Raw genomic sequence first — 17773 nt, forward strand, 5'->3', positions numbered from 1 at the left:
TAGCTCCAGGGGACGACGATGGAAGGAAGATGTTGACAACACCAAGCGCTGGTGATTTGCTTGGTGAGTGTGTGGTTTTGGCCAGGCGCAAAGATAAAGATCTACGCGAGATCATTTAGGCACACGCTATCTATCAGAGTGATCAAAGCTGTGTAAGTACTCATTCTATCGAACTGCTAGATAAAGAAACGATGTTTTAGTAAACTCCGTTTGACATATTAATCAGGTGTGGCACTATACTGTGCATGGTATATAAAAGTATTTTTTTTTTTGAGGGGGGTGGGGGATAAATTTGTTGAAGCTAGAGCATTGCGTTGTCAACGTCTTCTTTCTGTGCTCATCCGCTGGCGCTAAAAATGTGCTCCAAGTTGCCGTACCAACATGTCCAACATCCAGCAGTGCTATTATGATTCACCGAAAATTTGGCCAAGTGGGTCGGGCTTCACCAGCAGAATTGTGTACTGTGACGGTAAACATCAATGTGAGGCACCGTTTCTCTAAAATAACGTTATAAAACAACTCGAGAGTGTTCGAAGTTCTGTGTTGTTGACGTCCGCCGTATATCATGGGTGTAGCCAACACCACCAAGATAGCACAAGGGCTGTTCACTTCGATCCATGACGTCACGCTACTTCGCCCGAAATTTCAACTGCCAAGCCTGGCGTGACGAAAGCGGTGACTTCGAAATCACCACTGCTTACTCGGGAACATTCCCATTAGATTTTTATGGCAGTTGGGCGAAGTATTATGACGTCGTGGATCGGAGTGAACAGGCCTTGTGCTATCTGGGTGGCGTTGCTTTATAGCCTCCGAAGTTGATCTGGCGTGTCTTCCCTGCATGGCCCTTCATCGCGGGTTCAAAAAACAACCCAGCTGCTGGACTGCTTCACGATTCCGGTGGTGCTGGCACTGTCGTGGCTCGCGCTGAAGGTGCGCTACCATCCGGTGCACGTGCTGGGCGTCAGCGTGGCGCTCCTGGGCGTCGGCTGCCTGGTGTGGGCGGACGCGCACGAGGCTTCCCACTCGGCGGGTCAGGTGTCGGCCACGCCCAATCGGCTGCTCGGCGACATGCTCTGCCTCGGGGGCGCCGCTCTGTACGGCATTTCTAACGTGGCGCAGGAGGCCTCCGTCAAGCTCTGCGGCACCGTTGAATTTCTGGGTGCGCTGGGGCTCTTCGGGAGCGTCATAAACGGCATACAGCTGTGAGTGTGCTACCGGTTTCTTTCCTTCAACTGCGAAGCTTTTATTCCTGATAAACCCGTTGGGGTTTCTTTAGCAGCGTCCTGCCACTGCCCTGTGGATGGCAATCATTTTCGCTTCTTTTAAGCAGCGAATGTGTTGGCATGCCTGGGCAATTGCAGCGCTATTTTTGAAGTTCTGCGACTGGGTCTGATGGAAGAACAGCAGCCGGTGATTTCCCACGTGGCTGATAGCGTGTACGTACATAAATGAAGATTTAAAGCAAAAGCAGCGCATTAAGACTGAGTGAAATATACTCGTGGAACAGTGCAGCGCTCGTTTTGCACCGCATGTTTTTTTTTATTGCGTTTCGCCAATTCTTGATAAACCAACCAGATAAAGTCAAAGATCTACTGCCACCAAACAAAAATAGAGCTTTGTTGTGCGAGTGGTTGACAACAGTTATCAGTGAGGGCATGTAAGTTCGTTACAGAGAATTTCTTGAGAGTGTAAGGCCGAGAAAGAAACTAATCGACTTTACATTTGCATATAAAGTGACAGGTACATTTTACGGTGTCTATGCTCTTCTTTTTTACTGAATCGCTGTTCTGATCGTTTTGTGAGTGGCGAGCAGCTGATAATGATCGGAGACTAAAACCTGCAAAAATTATTAAACCGAGACTGTCCGTTTCGCACATTCCGTAAGTCGACGTTGGGTGCAGCTATGGCTTTGTACTATATGCCTTCGAGTGAGGACTGCTATCACGTTCACTGTGCCTCATTTCCAATCCTCGAGTATTAGTAATTTTAACACAACAGAAAGACTCAATGTTGAGGGCATGTCTTATCGAAGCAGTCTGATCCCTTTGTCTGTTTACGCCCCGCTTTGCGATATTTGCATAGCTACTTCGGCAATCTACTTAGCACACACCTATTAGCGTTCCTCAGGTTCCAGCAGCAGGAATATGTTCGAAAACTATAGAAGCGCGCAACCAGACCGGCTAACAAAACAGTGGCGGCTGCTGCCCAAGAAGCCTTCGCCCTCTTTATTTCTTGGGGTCTTGGCCAGTTGCGCACTTCGATAGCGCATGGTTTGTGAGCGCAATGTCAGTGTTCGTTGCGTCTTTACCTGTCAGTTTCCCTGTGTGCGTATGTGCTGCGCAACTTACACCGTCCAATAAAACTCAAAGTGTAATGAGAGCTGCGCGATGTTTTAAAGTCCAGACAGCGCACTGTTCGCACGGGAGATAAGGAGGGACATCGACGCTAGGAACGAGGCTGTCGTCGCGGATCGAAGGAGGGAGAGGGCAAGAGGACGTCCGGTTACGTGCACCGCGTTTCGAACAAATGTGGCCCGCTGTTCCCTCATTTGGGATTTTCGCTTCCTCTTTCAGGGAATCGGGAGAGGTGGGGCGGCAGCGTTCCGACCCAGGCTGCGGCTGAACCGCTGGATGCTAATTAGGAAAGCCCTGTGGTCATTACCGCGGTTGCGTGTCGCGAACGCTCGCTGCAGCCGTGGTGGGACTGTCGTTAGCGCGTCAGCCAGCCGGAGCGTGCTCGGCCTGCCGAACGTGAGCTGGCCTTCACGTCCGCTTCCGAACCGTCAATGCGACCCCACACGGTCATTAGCGAGCGGTCCCCCGCCGATTGGGCCGTCGCGAGGGGCAGCGGTTACCGGCGGTCGCGAGTCGAGAAGCGCGACCGTGACTGAATAGCGGCGCGCCACAAAGGGATGCGCGACGTCTTCGTTGTTGGTAAAAGAGCGTAGAAGCACCTGCATTCACTCACGAACAAACACAGCCCTACGCCCTTGTGGAGAAACCAGGAAGCTTCTCGGTGATTTATTGATTGATGCATGGGGTTTAATGCCCCAAAGCAACACTGGGGGCTTCGAGAGACACAGTTAGAGCACTGCACGGGCTCGGGCTTACCCGAAAACCCGGGCCGGGTAGGGCAGTTTTTTTCACGGGCTCGGGCCTGGCTCGGGCACGGCATGTGCTTTTTGACCCGGGCCCTGGCCGGGCATCGGGTATTTTGACGCGGGCCTGGGCCGGGCTCGGACTTTCTGGTGGTGCGCATGTAACATGCAGCGAGTTATCTTCGCGCGTCTCGACTCTGAAAAACCTGTTGCTCCGGCGCAGCTGGAAGCTAGCAGTGCTACTCCTGTATACTTCCCTTCTTCCGTCATATATTGCGCTGTTTGAACAGAATGTAAAAGTGCAGAAAGACCGAAGTGGCCTCAAATCAAAGGATGTCATTGTATTCCTTACCAAAATCAATGTAATTAATGCTCTCAGCGCGCTGCAAGCGCGTTCGCGACTTGCTGAGTCTTCAAAGGCGTATTGGTAAAAAGATGATTGCTAACATAAGATAATTCCTCGCGCGGCTGAAATATGGCACTGCGTCCATCCATGATTGTACGCATGTTCTCAACCGGGTGCCTGGCAGCAACGCATTACGCTGCACCATGGAGGAACAATAAGCTTTCTTTCTCCATTTACTCTATCCACGCGCTGCGCTCACGACCGGTCGTGGCTGCACTTCGGCGATAGCGTACTATAATATGGTTGAGCGGGACGAGCGGCTGGGGCGACGCCAAGTAGTAGTAGTATAAACTTTATTTTGTCCGAGATGGAGTTTAGGGAGGAGGGGAGTGGAAGGGCCGTCCTCTTCTTCCTCAGGTGGCGGCCAGGCCTTGTGCTTTGGCGGCGTCTTCGGCCAGCTGGACGACCCGGAGTTGAGAGATCCAGGTCTGAGCTGAGCAGTGCAGTCTCCCACTGCTCTAGGGTAGTGATGGGAAGGGGAGGCAATAAGCTAGTGGGTTTTTTGTACCTTATCAGGGGACATGCCCACATGATGTGATGAAGATCGGCTCTACCTGCGCATAATTTGCAATCTGCTGTATATAGCCCAGGATAGAGGTGACTGTACGTCACTGGGTTTGGGAAAGTGTGCGTCTGTAAAAGGCGCCAGGTACTGATTGCTTTTTATCTAAATTTTTGTGAGCGGCAGGGTAATGCCTCCTGCCCTGGCGGTAGAATTGTAGAATTTCCTTGTAGGATACCATCTGGTCCCTGCCTGAACGGCGGAGGGATTCGAACTGCTCCTCGCAAGAGGTTGTCGTGCGGCCGCGGATTGCCAGTTCTCGCGCCGCACTGTGAGCAGCTTCGTTTCCCGGAAGACCGGAGTGCGCCGGTGCCCAAACTAGGGAGCCTACATGCAAGCGCTGTTTTAGGGTGGTGACAACCTTTGTAAGAGTACCTGCCGCATCCAGTTAAATTGGCGGGTAAAATTTTCCGCCAAATATAGCATGTGGGAATCAAAATGGCGAAAAGACCAGCCGCCAGACCACATTTCCCGCACCCGTTGGTGCCGTGAAACTAATTCAATTTTTAAAATAAACTTTCGCTTCATCAACCAGAGACCCATATCGTGCCTGAGAGCAGTGCATGGCACGTCTACGTTTTAGTTAAACAGGCTTGTAAGCACAGTTTTTATTACAGCACACTTCGAAAAACACCCTTTATATAGTGTGTACAAGTGAAAGGCAACGAAAATGTTTAATGCCGTTCACATTCTTGGCTTGAGAAAATACTACAACGAGCACGCCATCGTGCCTTATAACTTGTTGCTTTGTATGCTATGAAAAAAAAAATAAGTTTGATGTGCTAAAATAAAAGGAAAAGTGAACTAGTATATTACAGATGTATGCAGGTTTCGTGTGCGCATTGGTGCAGAACTAAATTAAAGAAGTTTATTAGATCGCGTGCCAAAATGGGTACACCAGAGCGTGACAAAAAGAATGCAGGGTGTTTTGCGACTTCTAGCGAAATTGGGAATCAAAATGGCTACTCCCCAAATTTGGCGGTAAATAGCGCTCAAAATTTTGGAGTTGTCACCACCCTAAAACAGCGCTTGCATGTAGGCTGTTGCTTGCATGTAGGCTGTTGCATATTTGCATATGTTTCGATGAGAATCATTTTCCTAGAGGATTAATGTCACTGCGGCGTGATCGTTAGGCGAGTCGGGCAAGAAGGAGAAAAATAAGGTGTGCTCTTTCGTGTTATGATTCGTAGAAATTATTGTAACGTCTAGCTCGGTACGTGGCACAGGTGGTTATTCTTTATCTAGTCAGAAATGCAAGGGGCTTTCACTACAGAGCATGTGCGAGATCAGAAGATGTGTTGTGTGTGTTGTCCGCTTGTGCTTTGGTTAGTCTGCGCTAAGAATGAACGGTTCGCGACTAAGCCGTCTTCATGGTTGAGATTCAGGGGCAATTGGCGCCATTAACGTGCATATATGAAACTCCGCCGAGACTATAATTAAACGCGTATGGACAGCTTCGCTTGGCTGATGCAACTTCTTTTCTGTCCTTCCTCTGCTGCCTCCACAGAGCCTTACTGGAAAAAGAAAAAGTGGGAGAAATTCAATGGGATGATTGGCAACAAGGTAAGTAAATTGTAGAGCGGATATTACGTGACTTGGTCGGGCTAAATCTTTTCTCCGCTTAACAGGCTGCTATGACTCGCTCTGGTCAATTGCCATGTGCCTGTAAAATCACGGTCACGTTAGAGGAAAAACGTGTGCGGCATGCCACAGGCATCAGAAAGCGCACGAAAATACTTGCAAATGGTAGCATTTCTTGTGCCGCGAAGCGAATTGGCCTGCATGGAGCTAGTTTGGTGGCATGCCTGTTGCTGCCAAAAGGCGAGACCAACTAGGAGGCGGCTGATTCATTCACGTAAGCAAACACCGCGAGGAACTACCAGCCTATCTCGGCATGGTTGATTAAAGCCGCAGTGGTTCCAGCTGGGAGCGGATCTATCACGTGCTTTGTCGGGCGGCAAAGACGTCCGCAGACGTTGCGGGCTCGTTTTTCCGCGATGGGCTTTCCGCGCGCTGTTTTCAGTTGCTGTGGCCGTGCCTTTGCACAGTTGGAGAATTGGGACTTTTTTGCATGTTAGACTTCTCGGAAATTCCAAATTGTTCAGATAATCTCAAGGGCGAGGTTATATTTTAGTCAAAGTGACTGCATTGCGTTCCTCTGACACCGTTACCCCTTTCAGACCGACTCGCGTTTTGCTTTCAGCTTGCGGCGAATTCGAAAATAGTGAGATGCGGGCTGGCCGCATTCGCGCTTGAGTCAACATTCCTTGCTGTGTGAACTAAATACGTGGTGGCGTTTAGAGCTGGTCGTTAGGCAACCTCTGTAGACAAGCTGTATCGCGCGTTGACATACACACAGGCCTGATTAGCGGAACGAAATTACACACTGTTGTGTTACCAAAAGGGATGACTGCCATTCAAAGTTTATTTCTCTCGGTAACGCCCGATTTGCCCTGAAAGTAATAAAAGAAATGAAACAGGAATTATGTGCCAACGGTTTCCTGTGTAGGTTGAAGCGCATTCTGAGGACACGCACCTGTACTGATACCAAAAATGTGCAGATGAATTGTTTAATGTATCAATTACGTTTTGCACTATTTTATGTTAAAGAGCGAAGAAGCATTCAACGTCATGTTAGCGCCTGTTTACGAACAACATGCGAGTCAACAACTTGTATAAAAGAAAGCGCGTCAAGAGTTGCTGAACTCTAATCTCACAAAGCACAGAAGGCAATGGCTTCTCCGTTAGGGTGGTCCCTAGGTAAACTAAATTATAAGGTAGTACGGCCCGAAAATGCAGAGTAGCCTATGAAAGACGCTGTAGTGAGGGACTCCGGATTTATTGCGACAACCGGCGGTTCTTCAATGTGCGCCAAAAGAACGGTGGTGCACTAGCTTTCTCGCATTTCGCCTTCATCGCTAACCGGCCGCCGTGGCCGGGAATGTAACCCGCGATCTCATGCGGTTACTAATTCGCTTGCTTAGCTTTAATGACATTGAAAAAAGCGTGACAAATGATCCTTTGTTTCTGTCCGTCATTAAATAGTTGAGCTGTTAACTGTATCGCTTGACGTCGACAGCTGGGCTAGTTGGTTGTGATTAGCATTATGAAACATCGTTCCAGCGCACAAATAAACACGGACGAGAAGAGAAGACAGCAAGAACACCGGCGTTTTTGTTGTATTTCTCTTCTCGTCCGTGCTCAGTTGTGCGCTGGAACGATGTTTCGTAATGTTAACTGTTTACAGGCAGAGATTTCGGTGCGTTTTGGGGGGTGGTCGCCGCAAAGTCGCGCTTAGCGTCGTCACTCGTACGGAGCCACAGCGCGCACAAACCGTTGTCCGATCTCTTCCGCGCAGTGTCCATGCTGCTGGGATTCTCTGGGTGCCTGTTCCTGCTGTACCTGCTGATGCCGGTGGTCATCCGGCTATCGAGCGCCACTGCCGCGAATCTCTCCATCCTCTCAGCCGATTTTTACGCCCTCGCCATTGGCGTATTCGTCTTCCACTACAAGGTATCATAGTGTGCACTGTCTTTCTACGGCGAGTGTATTTCTGTTTTACACGGTTACCTTTCTTGGACTCATCCAAATCTTACTGACTCCTAAAATTCTATTTGTGATGCCATTCAGCAGCTAAGCCATGTACGAAACCCCGAGCAAATTGCCGAGCGTGAGTGTTGCGCCATAACTCGGCGCTAATTAGCACGTCTGGCACCCAACTGCAGATTACCTGGAATATATGAGTTGCATTCCCCGTGTTGGTGGCGGGCGAAGTGGGCGAAGTCTTTTTCCAATGCGAGAGGGTTGTACCGGAGAGTGCGTTTGAAACGCGGGGAATTATTACAAGCATAATTTTCGGAATAGCAGTATATTATGGTAGAGCCCTTTGTAGTTGGTCATAATGCATGCATCGCAGATAAAGTCAAAGGGCACTTAGAGGGTGAAGTGTCTCTGTGTGTGTGTGTGCGTGCGTGCGTGCGTCCGTCCGTCCGTGGGTGCTTAGTCAGATCTGTTTCCAGTTGGATAATGCTGTCATGATTTGCTATTGATATCTTGTTTGGAGTGTTTCTGGTTCATTTGAGCCATGTGATCTTCGAGTGCACGTGAACAGTTTCCTTTTTTATGGGCGAAACACTTTAGGGCCGAGCCTTGTTCCTCCCTCGTCCTCGCCCGTCGTCCGTAGCTCTGGTTTGCATGGAGTCCGCTAGGGGCGCTGCTGTGCACAAGGGCGTTCGTTCCCGACGCGCGCTCTCTTTCTGTCTTCAGCCATGGATGATAACAGTCGCTTCCTGGCTCTTCGTTGACCGGGGACCGCCGGCCTTGGCAGGCCTTGCTCGCGGTAAAGCTTCGCGCCCTCGTTTCGAGTTGCTTGAAGCTGTCGCTGTAGTGGCTTCCCTCTCACGCCGGCCTCCAGGGCATCGAGGAGGCTGACGCCCTGGCAAAGGCAGCACACCATGCTCTTGTACCATTCAGCACCGTTGTAACTGCCTTTGACTACGCAAGGCGCACGTTGCAGCGGCACCTAACGGCGCTCCACCCGGATCGGCGCGTCGCCAGCGGTCGCCCTCCCCGCCCACTTCCTGTTCGCGGCCTCACCAGGCAGGAGCGGTCTCTCCTGCTGCGCCTCCGGATCGGCTCCTCCTGGACGGCTTCCCGGAAGTACAGCAAAGGCCTGGCTCCAGCCCCGGCCTGCTTAGCGTGAAGAGAGGAGAAAATAATCGAGCATCTACTTTGTTTCTGCCCCGCCTTCTCCAAAGAAAGTGCTTCACTCTACACGTCATTCCGACGCCTAAGACTCCCTACGGACTCAGCATCGCAGCTGCTCTTTCCCGGTCGGCACCACGGCTCCGCCTTCAGGCACCTTTTCACATTCCTGGAGGACACGGGGCTATCGTGCAAATTGTGAATGCGCTGCCTGGCTACCCCTGACGGTCAAGGGCTGTGTAATCGATCGACCTACACACTCTTTTCTTTCTCTTTTTCTTCTTTACATCCCCATCCCCTTCCCCAAGGCGCTGAGTCATGTTCCCTAAAGGGCTGCAGAAAATAGCGCGACTTCCTCTTCACAACCACAATCTCTCTCTCAATCTTCTGATAACGGCGCGCCCGCTGTGGATATGGATGAAAAGGCAAGAGTCGCGGCTCAACTGCAAGCGGAGTCGAGGGCTCGCAAAGCTGCTGTAGCACGGCGACGCAGACAACAAGCGGACCCGGAGTCTAGGGCCCGGGAAGCTGCAGCAAAACGGCAACGCCGGCAAGCGGACCCGGACCTTAGGGCTCGCAAAGCTGCAGCATTAAGGCAACGCCGGCAAGCGGACCCGGAGCTGAGGGCTGGCGAAGCTCGCGCTTGAACCGAGCATCGGCGCGACCAACCTCAGGTGGAGAACGCTTCCGACGTTTTGCCGCCGCTTGCCGGCGTCGCCGTGCCGCTGCACTGATCACAAGGCAGTCTTAATGAAGGGAAAACGAAGTCCGCACCTCAATACCATATACGACCAATAAAACAACATTCCATATATGGTACACATGTGTTGTCGCTCATTTTCATGTTCGAGTGGGCAATGTACGGGGACTCAAGGTTACCCCAATGATCCCCTGGTGCTTCGCCCACTCATCATCATTCACTTCGTGGATATGCGGTGTCTTTTTCTTAATTAGGAAAGCTTGCTCTTAGGTATAATACAAAGCATGTAAAAAATAAAGGCATAATACAAGCAGATTTGACTCATGTAAAATATCTAGAAGTGAACGATGATATGGTCCGTGAATCCAACGTTCAAGGTCGGGTTGGCGGCCAGGCCGCTGGCCTGTTGCCCGGAGGTGGCGGATACGGCTTAGGTGAAGTCCTGGGCACGTCGATAATAGGTGTGTCGCTATCACATTTTGAATTGTAGTGTCACCAAATAGGCACGATGTATTGTAGGGACCGTGGTACTGTTGTGGCCAGAGAACGGTCACAAACGGGGTGAGCGCGACCACGACACCCAGCCTCCGTAACGTAACCTCCTGTGGGCGGGTTAGCCTACCAGGGAGGTCGTGAACAGTTTGTGGAAGCCTGATTCTACCAAAGATAGCTCAGGACTAAAATAATATAGCGATTCTATTCTGCTTTTTTTTTCTTTTCGCCTTTCGTCAGTCGCCCGGGCAGCGCTCCGACTACGTTATCATCACGATTGGTCGGTGTTAGGTGATAGATGATAAGAAAGCCGTATAATTTAGCGAAATGAATCGTTGCATTTACCGGCCCTGCTCTTGGGAGAATTGCGGAGACGTGAAGTCGCAGCGTCTGAGATTGAGCCAGTTTTACAAGAAAACATCGCTTAGAGCCCAAAAGCATTGTTAGCACAAGTTTATTTCGTGGCCGTTGCCGGGCGCCGCCTTATTCAAACTTTCTCGACTGGCGTTATTCGAACGTCACTGTAACCTTGCCGTAGCAGTCTTTGTAGCTTGAACAGTACGAACTTTGGTAACTTTATATTATTTCTGCCTTGAACTTAATTTTTGGGGGGGTACCGCAGTTCCACTGGCTGTACATGGTGTCCTTCTGCCTCGTGATCGTGGGCGTGGCGCTGTACTCGGCCAAGTCGACTCCCCTGGGTCTCGGACACCAGGACAGGGACTCGGAGGAAGCGCTGGCCTACACCCCTTCGGGAGTAGGCGTAGCAGGAGGCGGTTGCCCCGTGACCCAGTATGGGTCATCCGGCACGGAGCACGGCTCGGCGCCTCTCATCTCCGTGTCGCACGCCGTAAGCGTGCATGCATTCGGAGCGCACCAACACGAGCCGAGTCCCAAGACCAACGGCGCAGTCTCCTGATCATGCGGCTGCCCAGCGCCACCGCCCGCTACGCCAACACCGACGACCAACGTTGCTCAATGAACCACCAACGCCACGCGCCTTTCCCTCTAGTCGACGCCGTGGGGTTGGTTTGCGCGAACGAACGTATTTTTGTAACACTTGAAGACTTGGGAACATCTCGGTGTCAGTGTGCATCTCATGGAACCTGCCCGTCTGGCCCCGCTGAAATCACGTGTTCAAAGCTGGGCTCACATACTTTGTAACTGTGCGCATAGGCTCGTTGCCGCATGTGCGATAAGAAATTAACTGAACAGGCTTAGTGGTCCTTCACTGTACTCACAGTTTTGTTCCATGTGCTATAGACACCGGACACCGTTGTCGAATTTAGGCTGTGTTGACGGCCTACTGTGGTGTCTCACTGTGCAGAAACATTGGAAAAACTGTAATCAGTTGGTAATAGAAGCAGCCCATGTTTTTTTTTCATATATTCATGCATTACGAAAAGCATCATTCACTATTTTTTTGTTTTTTACTCAAGTGAAGTTTAAGATTATGAGTTCAGTACTGTTGTGCCTCATAAAAGGCAATCAGCATCCTGTGTTTTTTTTTTCTTTCGTCCAAGAAAGTTTTCTACGTTGGGCCAACAAGTTGTCCGGGTGCTTCTGCCGTGTCAACATGTTATTGTCATAATGATCGTGGCATGGCTTCTTGAAGAACAAAAGGACATGTGTTACAGAGGAAGCATGTGTCATATTATTTGTCGCTATATGGCATAGTGACATGATGTTGTGCAAACAAATTTGCAAGTATACCCCGCGTATATCTGACGTTGATAAAATGAAGAGCTCTGACTGGATGCCTCTGTTGAATATGGAGGCAAAGTTTTGCGAAATTTTAATGCTAATTTGATGAGCTGGATGAGCTGTTGGGTCTACTATAGCGATAGAATCATCATTTATTGTCATTACTGCAAGTTTGTGGATGAATGTCCTGTTGTCTTGCATAACGCTGTTTTTTTACCGTATTGGAAAGTACACGCTCTTGAATTAAAGAAGGAACGATGGAGCGACCTTGAATTTCATAGGGTTCACCTAGGGCAAAATGATTTGATGCCTACAACCCTCAACAAGTGGTCTATAGCAACTGGCCAACCGAAGTTATTGCTCAAGCAAGTGCTCAGCATAGGCTTGCTAATGTTGTGCTTCCGGGATTAAGTTTTGAACTGTTTAGAAACGACTGTTATTGTCAGCCTGGGTAAGAGGTCAATAAATCTAAGGGGTCATTTTTGAGTTGCTGGCAGAATTAGTGAAGTAATGTTGGCGCAGACTTTAAACTCCACGCCAAAAAGTGACTGATAGGTTGGCTGTTCTCCAAATTTCGGGACAGAACCCTACATAAGGGCCATTTATGTTGAAGTAAGTATATTTGCTTTGAGCCAGTAGTTTAATATTTCAGGAAGTTTTCGTAATGCTTAAAAGACAGGTATAGTAGTTTAAAAAGAACTACTATAAATCAAAATGCGATGTTTATTTTCAGTTTTTTTCCCTCCCACTGACTCGCTCCAAGTGAACGGTATTCAAAGTTGCTGTGAAATTGCTCTTGGCTATGTTTTGGGAGCATTAAATTTATAAAAGTTCTTTCTCTGGTTGCCCTTTACGCATTTAGCTTAAAAATACTGAGTGTAAACGATTCAGCGCTGTAGTTCAGCACATGTTTCATCTGCTTAACTAGACAAACATATAAGAGCGAAATGTCATCCTGTTACTTGCGTCGGCGTTAACGCCAATTTTCTTTGATACCGCCTATGCAGTAGGGGCGTATAAAAAATCGTATTGTATTTTTGATCGCCACAATTGTGACTGTTGCACCATTGCAGGACTTGTGAATGTGATTTATGTAGAATTTGCATCTACCATGATGGGACGATTTTGCAGCTTCCTTCATGGTGGGATGAAAAGATGACTATCGCCTCATTTTCGGGATTTGCGCTGGCAGCTATTGGAGAGCGTCACTTAATTTGAACTATTCACCACGTTTTAGGAATATTGACAATTCTATTAAGGTACGGCATTATACTTTTATAGGGAACTGTGATCGCGTATAAAGCTTCTCAAAATCCTACAGATTAGATTGCTGTGTTACTGTGAAAAACATATATTGAACGAACCTTTAAGGTACTGCATTTCCCTTAACATATTGAGGCGCATATTAATTTACGGCGCTAATACACTTATGCACTAATGTTGTTCACGGTATATAAAACAGCGACAATATGAGAAAGTGATGGCGAAACATCGGATAAACGTGCCTCCGCTACAAAAGATTTCCTTTAAAAGTTACAAATACAGAATAATGAGACCGCACACTGTTTATACACTCCCTTCGCGTAAATGCTGCGCAAAGAAACGTGTACGAATGGAAGCCACTGAAACGGCATTCTGTCATTTCGGTGCGTTCTCTTCATCAACGTTTTATTGCAATGTTTTTCTACTTCCAGCTGATGTGCGCCAACTGGCCCGATACAGTGCTTTATTATATTCACTAGCTTGACTGAAAAAGCGCTTATAAATTGAAAGAATTTTCGCAGTAATTTGCAATCGTAAGCGAACGGAATAAGCAGCTTTGCAGCCGGGTACTGCTCATGGACGGCTTCATTAGCGAATACACGCTGCTGTTCTTGAGTCATTTTCTTTACTTTTTGCTCAAAGAAACGAGTAATAACCATGTGATTCCACGTATCGCCGGCTAATACGAGTTGCCTCCTGCAATCACGTAGCAAACAATTAATGGATTACCGGCTTGCACCACGAAGCGTAGTGTAATATTTTTTTATTTGCATTATTGGGATGCCGGAAGCAGACGGCTCGACTGAGGGTAAAGGGTAATTTATTCGGGCAACACCGCTAATGTAATGAAAGAAAACGCTGTGTGTGGAGAGATGCAAGCCTTTCAAAAAAGCTGTTATATTTTGTGCACTCATATGGGAGGGGAAGAGATAAGAGATAAGCCAGAAAGTCAAAATAAGGACAGTCTTGAAGATATGTCAATTTCTCTTTGTGGGGGTGTGGGCTTGAACGCCGCTGCGGAACAGCTTTCATAGGCTGAAAGAGAACAGCCATTTTCCATTTTTCGCTCCACGCACTCGCAGAACTGATTGACAGTTAATTAATTAACTGTACACAAGATGCTCTTTTACGTCATCCTTTTTTCTTTCTCTTCTTTTAGTGTTTTGTATGTCTGCTGTTAAGTCACGGGCGGTTGTCAGAAGGTTCTTCTTCCTTATGGCGGAATGATGTATTCGGGCGCGTAAAGAGCGCTAACAGCTCTCGCAAATCGCGTTTTTGAACATTTCAATGCCATCCAATGATGCTCTCTCTGCACGCTTCTTTTTTCCTGTCTTATCCTCTGCGCCACTAACATTGACGGTCATCCACTAAGCTCATTGCCGCCTTATATTAATCTTTAACGAAACTCACTGGCATCATTCGGTGTCTTTTGAGGTGTAAAAAAAAAAAAACACAGCGTCAATGCAAAACGTTTCTTTTTCGAAAAGAGTTTTACTTTGACTCTTATTTTGGAGCAAAGCCCGTGAATCCGGCAAGGTGCGAAGACTTCAAGCCAAAAACATTTTTGTTAGACATCGCGGAAAAAAACGGGGGTATACATATCAATGAAGCCACTGAAGGAATAAAACCATTTGCAAATGTTGTACGCCATTGGAGCAACAAAAATAGTCATCGTTTTTCTTCGAATTGCTCGAAGCATCTACCCGAAGAATGCTCTGTGATGTTTAATTATTGCTGCTTGAGTAAATTGCAGGAAAGGTAATGTGTGGCGAAAGGGGGGGTGAGGGGCTAATTTATGCTTATCAAGACTTGCGTATTTGTGGATCGATCGTATCGAGCCATCTATACTAAATGCACATTTTAATGCGTAGGCATTCTTTCGAGAGTAGCCCAGCAAAGTCTGTCTGTCATGCGAAAAGTGTAATGCCTTGTATCTACAAGAAAATGCGTAATTAGGGAAGTTAAGACATTTATTTGTTATAATAGTGTAATATAATAAACCTACCCATGATGGGTAGCTTTATAAGCGATAAGGAACAATTGAAAAAAAAAATGAAATTGATTCGAAAAAAAAAAAAAAACGTTTGCATGAGGTCGCCTTGAATGCTTACTTTCCCGCATAACGGTGTGTGTGTGCGTGCAGACAAACCTTCTGTGAGGCTGCTGAATATAAAAATAAGAATAACTGATTGGTATATGCGATGATAGTATAATAATAATAAATTATTGGTCGCGTTAAGAACACTGGTAACGTCACCGCGTCAAGGTCATAGCAATAAAGAAAAAGAAGAGAAATTAAAATGAAACAAAAAGGGGGAAAAAAAACAGTTGTGTAGAAACCGGTTATGGCGGTGCTCCGGCTCAGTTGATACGATCGCTTTGAAGGGGCCATGCAGCTTCCTAGCAACTCATCTCCACACCGTTCAATACGCGGATCTTATTTCTTTGGCACCGGAAAAGCGATGGGGAGGCATGCATCAGCTAGGAAAAGCAAGTAAGCAAAAGCAAAGCAACAGCCGAAGCAACGAATGCTTACGCATTAGTAGACAATTCTCAGAATTTCTGTAGCATTATTCGATGCACTGCTGCAGCCGTGGTAAGGCGGGATTTGTGTCCTAAGTAGGTCAAGATCTGCGAGACACTTGCTTCATGTGTATCGGCCAACTGTACTTATGTGCGATCTACTCTACGATAGCAAAAATTAGAATTTTTTTGCTTAACCAAGCTTCACTTGCATCATTCCCGGCGAAAACGTGTGGGCACGACCGCTTTTAACGTGCGCATTTCAGAAGCTTTCTGAATCAAAGCTCATGCTTTACGGGCAAAGGTACCGCAGAGGGAGGCGCGCTCGTTTTGACTGTTTTGTTGAAGTAGAAAAGTAAATTTGAGAGATGTGGAAGTGCCGGCGTCCACCCCTTCAATTCTTGTGACTGTCTGAAACAAATTGCCCAGCCGTCCGATCGTCTAGGACCCTCCACGAACCGCCTCTCCGAGTTCACTTTGCTAGATGTCCGTGAACGCATCTTCTCGAAGGTGACGCTGTGTCCACTTGTGTCGTGTCGGAACGTCGGAGACCACAGTTTTGTTTGGTGGCCGTATGTCAACGCAAATGGCAACCACCGACCAACTGAAGGCCTTCGTCCGGATTTGAAGCGACAACACTTCGTGGGCCTCGTTCTTTCTGTGAATCGGCATGATATGTGTACGTACGCAGATAGTTTATTGTGAGTGGAACATTTATTGAGTGCTGACTGGTGCGTCTTTTTTTTTCACTTTAGTGCGGTAATTATGAATGCAGTGAATTTACCAGTGCGTAAATGTCCTCGTGGCTGACTGTGTTAAATTGGCACTCATGCTTTCCAATTTCAGGTTATCTACTGCGGACTTTCTGTTCCATGTTTGTGTCATGTGGCGCACAGGACGCCGTTTAAGTGCGCCCAGCTGCTACGTTTTGGCTAGATGAACGCTGTTAAATATATCGTTGCCATGAGTCTTGTATTTTTCTGTCGCTTTGCACTAGCGTGCCATATTTTGTGTTCGTTGTTGCAATCTTGAATCAAAACTTGTGCAATAAAGCTCAGAACAAACGCGAGGAGGTTCGACAGCGAGCGTGCTGCGAGATGTGTAAAGAATTGTTTTTACGAAAGCTGTGAACGCTGCCGATGGGCAATGCGAAATTGTTACATGTATATATGCCATAGAACACTTAGGCTTAGGTTGGTTGAGAATGATATTTCTTGTTTCTCGAATATTTGTAGAATAAATGACGTTTTTTTTATCGAAAACCAACGCAGTGTTCTTCTTTCTTGTACTGCAAGAGGAATATCTAATTCACGCAAGACGCGTACCGTGCTCAAAATACGCGCACATGTTCGTGCTCTCTGGCAGACGACAACGGCACTTCGGTGAGGAGACAAAAAAAAAAAAGAGACGCAGAAAAACTTGCCACGATGGCACGTGTCTTCGTCTCGTGCGCTAAAAGTGACGTTCCAGGCAGAACAGCTAGTGGACTCTCGATATCTGAGGAAAACACCAGCTGACATTTCTCATGCGAAGCATCCATTGCGTCATTCCAGGCACATTGCTGTAGGTACGTAGTTAGGGTAAGTATTCAACTCTTTCGTTACACCAAGAATGTGCTCCCTTTCGGTGATTTGATGTTCTAACGTTTTATTTCAAGACGTAGTTGTCGCAACGTACATTGCGATACGTAAATTTCTAGCCTTGTAATACGTAATTTCTAGCTGGTGCTTTAAATGGATGTAAAGCATATAATAATTTCTCAGACAGTTTTAACAGAGAAGCTGTTTAAGCCGTTGGTTAGTCCGGGGAGTGTGCACAGAAAAGCTCGCAGAGCGATGACGTCACTCCGTGTCGCCTAGCAACACCGAGCCTAGCAACGCCGAGCTTCGCAACAACTGTGTAGATGGAGCTACGCTCTGACGTCATCGCGCGTGCCGTCGCTTTGCCCAGCTTTGCCGAGCCATAACGTCATTGCGCCGAGCTCCCGTATAGCCGCGTCGCCGCAGCTGTGGTCGGCGGAGCTAAGACGCGACGTGGCTGTGATGATCCTCATAATAATAGCTCCGCGTCACCGCTGCGGCGACAGAACGCCCCACACTATCCGCGCCGGGCACATCGCCGTGAGAATGGGGCGACCGACGAAGTGCGTTACTCCCGAAGAAGAGGAAGCGCGGCGCGAAAACCGTCGTGCCGCTCCTCGAGAGCGGATGAGACGACTTCGGACCAACCCCGAGTATCGCGCCGGTGAAGCGGTGGCGAAACGTCGGCGAATTGCAGAAGATTCGGAGTTAGAAGCTCGTGTTACGGATCAAAAGCGTATGT

General features: G+C 48.1%; 1 protein-coding gene across 8 annotated transcripts in view; it reads left to right on the forward strand.

The window, feature by feature from the left end:
* The window catches only part of LOC119461604 (solute carrier family 35 member F2-like), a 438758-nt gene extending 422053 nt beyond the window's left edge, over positions 1-16705 (forward strand). For 6 of the 8 annotated variants that reach the window (XM_049655167.1, XM_049655165.1, XM_049655162.1 and 3 more), the window contains exons 5-8: positions 874-1202; positions 5573-5628; positions 7424-7578; positions 10584-16705. In XM_049655167.1, the coding sequence (XP_049511124.1) occupies positions 874-1202; positions 5573-5628; positions 7424-7578; positions 10584-10880 (837 nt within the window). In that variant the 3' untranslated portion in view covers positions 10881-16705. The remainder of the gene's footprint in view (positions 1-873; positions 1203-5572; positions 5629-7423; positions 7579-10583) is intronic. The other 2 variants (XM_049655168.1, XR_007463129.1) reach the window with 2 other exon arrangements.
* The last annotated feature ends 1068 nt before the right edge of the window (positions 16706-17773 follow it).

Source organism: Dermacentor silvarum, chromosome 8 (genome assembly GCF_013339745.2).
Source record: "Dermacentor silvarum isolate Dsil-2018 chromosome 8, BIME_Dsil_1.4, whole genome shotgun sequence".
NCBI classification, from domain to species: Eukaryota; Metazoa; Arthropoda; class Arachnida; order Ixodida; family Ixodidae; genus Dermacentor; species Dermacentor silvarum.